We start from the raw sequence: 12,459 nt of genomic DNA, 5'->3' as shown, positions 1-12,459 counted from the left end.
ATACAAAAAAATTATGATAAATCGGTTTTCAAAACTAGGTCCCCCTACTCTTCATTAATTTTTGCCCGTACCTAAAAAATGGATATTAGCAGCAAATCGACCATTGGGGATCATCTTTTTCATTGGGGATCATCTTTTTCAGGAAATTAAAAATTCAATTAGATTCCTATTTCAGTCACCTAAATTATTTAGTGTGAAATGAGTTTAGGAATTTATATCCAAACCTAAATATTATTTTTACTTTAAAAAATAACATTAATACACTAAGTTAGGTAAAATTTGCATAGAATGCTCTGCTTCACGGTTGTTGGACTTATGTAAAAAATAGCACAAAGATATACAAACTGACATTTTTCGTTTAAAGATGGAATTATTTCCCTTTCCTTAATAACTTTTATTTTAATATTTTGTGTTTTATATATATAAAGTACAATTGTTGAATGTTATTCTTTTGATTATATTCGTTTGGGGGGGCACAATTAAAAAAAAAGATTAAAATGGAGCGAAATTTAATTTTCCCTTCTATTTTTACAACAACCGTAAAACAGCGCATACTCAGGAAGTTTTATCGTAAATTATAAACATCTAGATCTGCTTATATTATATTAAAAACCGAGAGACCCATAAAAATCTGGTAGCTGAGTGTCAAATCTGCTTAAAATATTGAAAAAAAAAGTAAAAATAGAACCTCTCCCAAACATACTGGCAATAATTTGGTTTCGTCCTTCCCTTGAGTGTTTCCAATAAGGGGGATTGATTTACTAGGATTTGTATTAGAAGCTGAGCAATTTTTAAACTTATTTAATTGTTGACTTTTTTGCATTTTGGTTAAATTTGTTAGTTTTCAATCGCTGATAGCCCACTCCACAAAATTGAACAAAAGACGAAATTAAAAAGATTGGTACTCATGCAGAATTTGACCCGCCCGCCCCCCCCCCCCGCATTCCAATTATGGTTAGGGTTCATTCGGCAATCACCGGATTCAACCGAGCGTTGTTCAAATGTTGAAACACTAAATCAACATTTTATTTATGTTTTTGCATAATTAATTAATCGATTAATTAATGATGGGAGTATATTTTCTGTTTATTTTCTTAACATCTGTTGACAAAAAATAATTTGTACATTCTCTTGAAAAAAAAGATCAAACTTTTCTCTACTTTCACCTAATTATTTACAGTGTTCATATAAATCATTCATCTGTTCTTTTTATAATAAAAATTCCGTTTTCAAAAAGAAACGTTCACTGCCAACTTTCTTTTTAAAAAAAAAGTGCAAGTTTTCCTGAAAAAGAAAATCTTTCACCTAACAATTTATGGTAAAAAAAAATAATCTTTTTGGTGAGGAAAACAACTTTTCTTGATAACAAAAAATGCAAAATATAATAAAAATAAATAAACAATATAAAATGCAATTTTTCTTGAAGAATGTGTTCCATTTTAACAAACTGAGCCACAGCAACGCGTGGCCAGGTACAGTTAGTTTCTTATATATTTTTAGACAGTTATGTGGTTCTCGATTGATTAACTGTGTCTAACTGTGTCTAACTGTGTCGGATATATACTCGAAAGTCAAGACAATGATAATAATATTCTCTTGTCACAGCCCTAGTGATCAATGCAAGTGCTCAAACTGTTTTCCTTCCTGATTTACACAGCTTTGAAGTTTGCCTCTTATGCTCCGACAAACATTTCCTACTTTTGGCTAATATTCTTTTAAACTCCTCGGCCTAACGTTTACAGGGAATGTGAACTGGAATAGATACATTGAGAGCATTGCCAAGGCTGCTGCAAGGAAGGTTGGCTCCCTCTACCGTGCTAGAAAACTACTTACGCCTGCCAGTATCCTATACCTCTATAAGGCAACCATTCGCCCATGTATGGAGTACTGTTGTCACATCTGGGCTGGTGCATCTGCTGCTTGTCTCTCGCTCCTGGACAGGGTTCAAAAAAGAGTCGCCAACCTGATAGGTCCTGAACTGTCATCTAGGCTTCAACCTCTGTCCCATCGACGAGATGTTGCATCCCTCTGCCTGTTCTACAAATACTTTAATGGTGAATGCTCTGACGAACTGCAAACACTTGTACCTCCCCGACGTAACTACCCCCGACAAACCTGACAAGCTACTAAGTCTCATCCCTTTACAGTAGAGATCCCTAGGTGCAAGAAAGCCTTTTACTCCAATAGTTTCTTCCCCAGAACTGCGGGTCTTTGGAACTCCCTTTCGGGATTCTGCTTTCCCAACTGCAATGATATGCAGAAGTTCAAGTGTAATGTTGACAAACATCTTTCTACTCTTCTCCCTTCATAATGACCCCGCTAATTAATTCCCTAATAGTAGCCTCCTGCTTCAAAGTGGCACTGTGCCTTGTTTGGGGTGAAAATTGAATAAAAAAAAATTTTTAAATGCATATATATATATATATATATATATATATATATATATATATATATATATATATATATATATATATATACACACGTTGACGCACCTGTTCTCACCAGATCACCGAAGTTAAACAACGTTGAGCCTGGCCAGTAGCAGTGTGGTTTTATATTAATTTATTTTTGTTTCGGACTACTATTCTCATTTTTATTAGTTGTTGTTTTTCATCTTTTATTCGTTTGTTTATTCACAACGTTTCGGCCAACTATTCCTCTGGCCTTCGTCAGGTGGTAACCGCGACGGATAGGAACTTCGAATCTCCTAACTGCATTCTCAGCCATCACTGCCATCCGTAGTTGTTGTCGTCTCACCACATTTTTGACCAAGTAAACCTCTGGCACGCTTTGGGTGGGATTGAAACCGCTATCTTCAGGCAATGTTCATCTGGAACTGTGGAGATTCAACGTCTCTATCAACTGCGCCACGGGCCCCAGAGGTTAATTGGCCAAAAATGTGATGAGACGACAACAACTACGGATGGCAGTGATGGCTGAGAATGCAGTTAGGAGATTCGAAGTTCCTATCCGTCGCGGTTACCACCTGACGAAGGCCAGAGGAATAGTTGGCTGAAACGTTGTGAATAAACAAACCAATAAAAGATGAAAAACAACAACTAATAAAGATGAGAATAATAGTCCGAAATAAAAATAAATTAATATATATAATGCTCATCTCAAAAATGAATTCCAATTAAGGAATAATATATATAGCAGCGTGGTTGGTTCTACACAAAGCCTTCACCACTATAAACAAATTATCTGTGTGGATTTCCGAGCAACATATTTGTTGTGACAAGACCTCATACGTCGAAATCGACGGAAGACTCCATTGTTTAATATGTGTGTGGGGGGGACATATTTATACTCGTATAGTATCTTGGAAGGTTAGCTTCAATTTTACTGCTTTTGGATGAATTTTTCTTTGATTTATATTTTTTTTTTTTTGCTGCTGCTGCTGCTTGTCTCCTCTGCGGCCTTGCCAGGCCACTAATATATATGTGTTTTTGCCCTACTTATTTTTATGCTAACCGTACCGTATTACTTACTTAAAGTGCATAAAAGGCAATGAAAAGAAACTAGTATATCTGTCTACCTCTCTTCTTCTGTCTCTATCTACATATCTCTTCTTTCAATATCTCTCAGCGACTCTCTCTCTCACTCTCTCTGAATATCTCTGCATATCTCTTCTTTCTTTCTTCTTCTCTTTGTGTGTGCGTATGTGTGTGTGTGTGTGTGTGTGTGTGTGTGTGTGTGTGTGTGTGTGTGTGTGTGTGTGTGTGTGTGTGTGTGTGTGCATATGTCTTTTTTCTATATATCTTTTTCGCTCTCTTATAGATATATATAGAATTTTGGGGGTTTTGTGTCATGATATTTATATTTAAAACCCGTTTTTTCTATTCATTTAGGTATTCATTTGCTATATATATATATATATATATATATATATATATATATATATATATATATAAGACTGAAGGATCGGTCGAAAATATGTACCTGTAAAAAAAGTTTTTTAATTTTTTTTTCATAATATTATTTTGTATTCCTGCACGTCACCAATTGAAAACGAATTAAGAAAACTTATAAGCTTTTATACTTTTCGTATTCTTTTTTATACATTTCCATTCACACACACACACACACACACACACACACACACACATATATATATATATATATATATATATATATATATATATAACTACTTCATTTATTCACATAAATTTAATATACGAAAGTATAGATTTATGCTTAAACTTTAAGTATTTACTTCAAAAGTGCTCAATACGTAGGTAGAGCTAGTTAGTAATTTATAAAATATATATGGCGATTAAGCTACACTGAATATTCTGCGTTTCATCCAACTATAGGATTCGTCAGGCTTATGCGCATAAGCCTGACGAATCCTATAGTTGGATGAAACGCAGAATATTCAGTGTAGCTTAATCGCCATATATATTTTATAAATTACTATATATATATATATATATATATATATATATAGATAGATAGATAGATAGATAGATAGAACAAAGATATACTTTCAAAAAAAAACTCCAAAATGATACTTGAAGTCCTTCGAGGGGAAAGATGTTTTAAAAAATGTAAAAATCCGATGAAGACTTTTTATTAGTCGAAAGCTGTTTATTCTTTAAGATAAATAAATAATTTTCTTTTTTTTTTTTTTTTTTGGAGAAACAAAAAAATATATAGCACTTCATTATGTGGCTTTTTAATTTCTATAATATAATTCAAATACGAAACGATGTTTTCAAAATGCCAATACTTTTCTTATTAGCCCATAACACGCAGCTACGTGTGACACAAGACATTCAAACCAACCGTTACTAACACCTCCACGGATTGCTATCTAGGAAGGATTTTATTATCATTTAATTGTTTACATTTAAAACATTTACATGATTTTCATTTAAAGATCAGAACCTGAGGAAGGCTTTTTGATAAGTCGAAAGATCGTTTATACTTTAGAGAAAATAAATGTATTTGTTTTTTGTTTCTTTCTTTCTTTGTTTTTTTTTTCGATGAGTTTAAATCGAGGGCCTTAATAAATCAAGGGAAATCACTCTATAATTAATTCTAAACTTATTTTCCCCATAAGCAATTAAAATGTGGACTGCATAGAATAAAGAAAACAAGAATGCAAATGGTAATATAGTGTATAGGGAAAAACGACAGAATAGTTAACACCCGAGAAATCGTAAAGCAAAAAATAATAACAATACATAATTTATATGAAACGAATTAGAATAAAATTATCTACAGAATTCGCGAGAACGTTTTGTAGATCTAAATTGTATATTTATTTACTTTCCACGCATTCATACAAGTCGGTTTGGATAGAAGATTTTATTCTAATGCGTTTTACATAAATTATTTGTTATTTGTCATTTATATATTTACCTAAGTATTTATGCAATTTATATAAATTATTTATTGCAGTTTGAGAGTACGACTTCTTAGGTGTTAACTATTCTGAACTTTTCCCCGTCTTGCTTATTTCCTTTTAAGACCGTGCTGACTTACTTGTTGGATTAAATTGTGTGAAATGATTACTTACCTCGTAACAGTTAGTTAATCTCAGCGGATAAATGAGAGGAACGAAGGTACACGAGGACAACAAGGATCCAAATACTATTGCAAAAGCTAGGTAGAAGAACATGGTTCCGCGCATGTAGATCTCGGCTGGGAGACCCAGAATTGCAATGGCGGAAACTAACGAGACGAGAATAGATATAGAAACTGGAAACAGTCTCATCTTGCCGTCTCCCATCAGGAAATGCGTCGTGGATTTCGCGCCTTTCTCCGAGTAGGTGTAATAGACACCGATGCCCAGGGAAATCAGCAAGACCAACAGAAAAACGACATAGTCGACAACACCGAAAACGGAAATACTCATGTTTTTGTTTCTTGATTTATAACGAAAGTAGGCAAATTCTGATTTAGCGTGTGTGTTTTATATAGTGATTATGTGTTAAAATGTGACGTTGTCTTTTTATACAGCAAAGAACAAATTACGTAAAGATATGGAAACGATATTTGTCAGCACAATACAACACCTGACATGATGAAGGTGGAAACCTTAGGACAGTCGTTTTCGTGTCACCTTCACAATGCTGAATCACAAGCTGTGTGCAGAAGAGGGGATCGGTTTGTTCTTTTATGAAGAGAGAAAAATAATGCCCCACGTATAACCATCACCTGAAACCATACAAGCAATCGCCATGTGTAAATGTGTGTGAACATGTGTGTGTGAGAGAGAGAGTGTGTGGGTGGGTGGGGGGCGTTTTGTGTGTATGCGTGTATTAGTGTTTATATATATATATATATGTGCATACATATGTATGCATACGTATATATATATATATATATATATATATATATATACATATGCATACATATATATATACATGTGTATATATACATATACATACATATATATTTATATATATATATATACAGACGTATATATACATATACATACATATATTTATATATATATGTACATATGCATACATATGTATGCATACGTATGTATATATATATACATATGCATACATATATATACATATATATACATATGTATATATACATATACATACATATATATTTATATATATACAGACGTATATATACATATGCATACATATATAAACATACATATATATACATACGTATATATACATACATATATACACACATATATTATACACATACATATATATATACACTAGAGTGAGGGGGGTGTCCCGGCTTTTCCGCATCGAACAATACGCTTAAATATAATAATTTTATTTAATTTCGTATGTATGATTATAGTCATGATTTCAAGCGTAAAAAATGTATTTGAGTGCCATCAGCTAGAATCGAAACCGAAAGCAAAATTTTATCATCTAAAACTGGTGACGTTAGCACTGTATCGAAATGACACGCACATGAACTGATTAATAAAAAGCTAAGATGAATGTATAAAAAATTTTGAACCATTTTCGAATATTAAATACGATTTTTTTAACCGGTTTAAGACCCATAAAAGAACGATCTATTAAAAATCCAATAATTTGAGGTCTCTAGGGCCGCTCTGTGACTTTTAGTTTCGGGAAAGAGTTTGAAAATATGGAGACAGACAGACCGGCAGATAGGGAGAGTTTTTTTTTAATTCTATACATATGATGATGATGATTGCAACGTCTTGTCAGACGAGTGCCACTCCCTCAGACATTTAAAATCCATGAGCCCAAATGCCTGAGGGAGTATCTATACAAAGATGATGTTAAAGAGTCTTAGCTTTGTACGACAGCTAAGTCTCTCTCTCGGTTCAAAATGTTGAGATCCAGCAACAAGCAAGAGCAAGATAGCCAGCAACAAATTAAACTGCAGACCAGCTTAATGCGAGTACTGGTCTCCCGCTTTATGGTTTTTTAAATCAGAGATTTGCTTCTCCTAGAAAGGTTGCCTTCACCACGGCTTACGGGAGCCCTCTCCACCCCAATTCACATATACACACACACACACAAATATACATATACACATATATGTATACACATAAATATATATATACACACATATATATATATATATATATATATATATATATATATATACCCATAATCCGCTTTTGAATATAAACGTTATTGACTTAAGAATTCCCTAGTTACTAAATACTAGAAGATCGAAACATGCTCATGACTGTGTAGCAACAAATTACTGCTCATGTAAATACAAATTGAAAATATATATATATATATGTGTGTGTGTCTATATATATATATATATACATATATACATATATGTTCATATACATGTATATACACATATTTATACACGCATATATACACATATATGGAAACGATACTAAGCCTATGCGGGTTTGAACGGTTTCCTCTAAAGGAGGAAGATCAATGGGAGTACACGATTTTCTAGTGGTCCCCAGTCACATGTATATACATACATATACACATACAACTATATATATATATATATATATATATATATATATATATTGTATTTTGTGTACAGAAAATTGTTAGATAAGTCATTGGTACCGTCTGTTTCAAGGCCGATAATTAGGAGTGTTTTAGGTATTCATATAATATAATATATATATATATATATATATATATATATATATATATATATATATATATATATATATATATATATATGATTAGATTTTTTTGGAAAAAGAAATCGATTTTTTGTGTACAGAAAGTTGTTAGATGAGACAAGTCATTGGTATCGTCGGTTTCAAGTCCGATAATTAGGACTGTTTTAAATATCTATATCAAGCTTATATATACTATTACTGCAAGCTTGCATGTATTGAAAATGTTTGCTTTCTTTGCTGGCCAATCAAACCATCTAATATAGTTAGCCTTATGTTCAAGTACATTCGAAATATAATACAGTGCAAAGAAACAGTTACTCATGAAAACGAACCTCCTAAAGTAAAACCTTGAATAATTATCTAAACTCGAATGTAAATTAATATTAAGCCGACTTTACAAATTGATAATAATTAATTATTGGATTTTAATTAATCATAAGGTGAAACTCTAATGATTCAAACTCGATAGATAACGACAAACTTCCACCCATTAATATCGGAGGGGATATTATCATCAAGTGTCTTGAATTGTTAATTTAGCACCGGACTTACTACTTAGATATAAATAAGTCACTTGTACCCATTCCCCTCCTCCCCCCCTTTTTTTTTAAATGGAGAGTAGATAATACAGTGGATGTGTTATCGGCAGCTCCAGTAACTCTCGCTTCTCCTATTTTGTCATTCAGTCCTCATTCAATGAGTGATTTTTCTGGCAAAGGGTGAAGAAAAAGCTGCTTAAAGGTCGGTAGTACTTGCTGACCAGTAGTTTGAGATGTCGGAAATTTTTCTGTCTGTCCTTGTGGCCATGTCACTAGTAAGGGTGCTGGAGGTAAACGTTTTGTCTGGGCTGACGTTATCCGCCTGATAGTCAGGGACCCGAACCTTGGATTAACCACTAAAGAGGCTGTCCTATCAGCAGGCGCAACGTACTGGGACTGCTGTATTGCCATTTAGTGAGTGGATCTGGACCATGCAGTAGTCCCTGGTGGGGCCTCTCGATGCCATACTAGTGGGTAATTGTTACGGCTTTACCTTTTCGTGTGCTACAAAAAAAAATTTCCTGTCTTTTTCTTTCTTACTTTCCCTCTCTGTACTGGTCTAACCAAGTATGCCGACCTATTCCACAAATCCCAAAACCTCAACATGAAATATCTCCAGAATAAAAACTCTATTAAACCTAGAACCCCATCTTCCAACGTAGACCCCTACTACCAGGTCTCCTTCTCCAACATCAGGGGTCTACGTTCCAACCTTCTAGAGGTTGAAACCCAATTACAGGAGACGAAACCGGACATATTATTTCTAATCTTCCCTAGATGAGTTCATAATTAACGGATACTCTAATTTAACAGCTAAATCTGACACACAAGATCGCCATGGGCATGGAATATGTGCCTACATTAAGGATGGCTTCCCGTGTGGCAGGGATATCTCTAGAGAAGATCCTAATTTACCCTATATGTGCTTCAGGGTTGCAATTGCTAACACCACTGCATTTATATTTGCCCTCTATAGACCCCACAACAGCGGAGTTACTATCTTTAAGAGCATATCTGAGAAAATAGACCACATACTATCTTCACATCCCTCGGCTAACATCCACATCTGTGGTGACTTCAACGTCCATAACGTGGAATGGCTGACCCATTCAAATAAGACAGATGATGAGGGGAGGTTTTGTCATGATTTTGCCATTGCTTATGACCTCACTCAGATTGTTCGTGAACCCACCTGTGTGCCCAATACACCCGGTCAATATGCAAGCCTTCTAGACCTTTTTCTGTCAACTTCCCCTGAGCTATGCTCATGTTCCGTTCATTCTCCTCTAGGATCCTCCGACCACTCCGTCGTATCAGTTAAGATAAAAATGAAATGTAAGAAGCCCCCCAGACGTACCCCTCCACCGTACTGTATACCGATACTCTATGGCTGACTGGGATAGCTTCCGTACATTCATATCTGATTTACCTCTGCACTCCATGTTTAAAAAGGAAGTGTCGTCTATAGTATCAGATCTGACCGAATGGTTAATTGTAGGCATAGACCAATTCATACCATCTAAAAAATTCCAACAAAAACCTAACAGCCAGCCATGGTTCTCCCCAGAATGTGCTGCTGCTATCGCGCACAGAAATCACTTTTTCCATAGCTACCAACGTAATAGATGCACTAAAGCTGCTTTCAGGACTGCCAGCAACCACTGTAAAAGAGTAATAAAAAATGCAAGAGAGCTATATGCACAGTCTGTTAAATCCAAGGTAGCTGATCAGCGGCTTGGTTCCCACCAGTTTTGGCAAATAACAAATAGGATCCTGAACTGAAGTGTGCATTCTATCCCAACCATTATCAATGGACCAGAGGTCATCTCGTCAGCGTCAGACAAGGCCAAACTATTTGCAAAGAACTTTGCAGCTAATTCTACCCTATGCGACGAAGCCCATCAACTCCCCATATTTCCTCCTATAACACAGAACAAGCTAGGTAACATACAAATATCCGCGCATGAGGTCGCCAAGCTAATCAAGAACCTAGATTCCAGTAAAGCAACTGGCCCTGATGGCATCCCAATTATAGTGTTAAAAAGGTTTCAACCAGAACTTGCTCCCATACTTACGAAACTGTTAAAGCGCTGCCTTAAGGGGAAGTGCTTTCCGACTCCCTGGAAGACCTCATCAGTTTGCCCTGTATTTAAGAATTCAGGTGATAAGTAATCTCCTTCTCAGTACAGACCAATAAGTCTCCTGTGTGTTATGAGTAAGTTGCTGGAATCCATATTAAATAGAGAAATAGTCAACCACCTCAGCAGGAATAACCTTCTTAGTGACACACAATATGGTTTCCGCTCTGCAAGATCTACCGACGGTTATATTCCACAGGATTACTGAATCTCTTGACAAAGGCTTCATTTCTAGGGCAATTGCTCTTGACATATCAAAGGCCTTCGACAAAGTATGGCATAAAGGTCTACTTCACAAGATTTCCAGCTACAGTATAACTGGAAATATTTTCTCAATCAGTAAATCATTTCTCTCTGATAGGCTCATAAGAGTAGTGGTAGATGGACAAAAATCGGAGGCCTGCAATATAAATGCTGGAGTCCCTCAGGGGTCAATCCTAGGCCCAACTCTCTTCCTGATCTACATCAATGACCTCCCTAAACACATACTTAAATAATTTGTTGACATCTATGCTGATGACACGACCATCTACGGCAACACATCAAAGGCTGTAAATGACAAAGTTCTCTCTGATTCTCTCTCTCCTCTGATCTCGAGCGCGTGGTTCAGTGGGGGATGTGGCCTTTAATGCACCCAAAACCAAACTCCTATCCTTACATCATCAACGCTCTGATCCCCATCTGGCATCAATTGTGATGGATGGCTCTCGTCTGGGTGAGGCCCCATGTTTTGACAAGCTTCTGGGTTTGACCTTTACTCCTGATCTGAAATGGAACACGTACATCAAGTCTGTTGCCAAGGTCGCTGGAAAGATGGTGGGATCCTTCTACCGCTCCAGAAGATATCTCACTACTGATGCAATTCTCTATCTATATAAAAGCCAAGTACGTCCAAGGATGGAATACTGTTGCCATATCTGGGCAGGAGCTGCAAAAAACAGCCTATCCTGCCTTGACAGAGTACAAAATAGACTTTGTAGCTTAGTGGGGGATGCCCTTTTCTCTACCCTGCAACCTCTCTCCCACAGAAGAGACGTTGCGAGCCTATCCTTGTTTTATCGTTATTTTCATGGCAGGTGCTCGTCTGAACTCCAATCTCTGGTCCCCCCTCGCCAATCTTTCACGAAAAACACCCGTCTAGCTGAATCCACAGTGAAAAATTTCCCCCACTCTTTATCTGTGCCTAAATCAAAACGTGGATTCCATGAACAAAGCTTCTTTCTTAGAACTGCACGCCTGTGGAACTCTGTTCCGTCTGCCTGCTTCCTACCGGACTACAACTTGGATGTGTTCAAGTCCAACGTTAACAAATTCCTTATGAACCGCCCCCTTAATTAAACACTTCATCAAATCTCCACACTAACGTAATGTACTTGCAATAACCCTTATCCCTGAGTGGCTTCCGGGCCTTGATAAGTGGTGATCACTGTGTAAAAAAAAAAATTTAAAAAAAGCTCTCTTCAGCTAATACTCATCTATTTTATAACCGGAAGTGGAAATATATATATACATCACGAGTTCACGTTTAACTTTCGTTTTGTTACCCCCCCCCCTCCTCCTGTTTATTTATCTGATGATGATGATTTCATTAACTTTAAAATTTGAATTAGTTTAATTTTAAAATCTAATTTCGATTGAAATTTTTTATATAAATTTTTTTATATATGTAAAACGCCTTTAATTTTAAACCAATTCAATTCAAAAATCTATT

General features: G+C 35.6%; 1 protein-coding gene across 3 annotated transcripts in view; it reads right to left on the bottom strand.

Annotated features, from left to right (window-relative positions):
- LOC145261253 (sodium-coupled monocarboxylate transporter 1-like) overlaps positions 1–12,459 on the bottom strand; it is a 179,360-nt gene that overhangs the window by 145,596 nt on the left and 21,305 nt on the right. The window contains exon 1 of one of the 3 annotated variants that reach the window (XM_080119649.1): positions 5,525–5,878. The exons of the other annotated variants lie outside the window; for them this stretch is intronic. Coding sequence (XP_079975775.1) covers positions 5,525–5,863 — 339 coding nt within the window. The 5' untranslated portion in view covers positions 5,864–5,878. Of the gene's footprint in view, positions 1–5,524; positions 5,879–12,459 lie in introns of those variants that run through there. 3 annotated transcript variants of the gene reach the window in all.

This window comes from Euprymna scolopes, chromosome 37, assembly GCF_053919585.1.
Source record: "Euprymna scolopes isolate OS-2025 chromosome 37, ASM5391958v1, whole genome shotgun sequence".
Lineage (NCBI taxonomy): Eukaryota > Metazoa > Mollusca > Cephalopoda > Sepiida > Sepiolidae > Euprymna > Euprymna scolopes.
The sequence above is the reverse complement of the archived record's forward strand: the minus strand, read 5'-3'. Positions and strand labels throughout refer to the sequence as shown.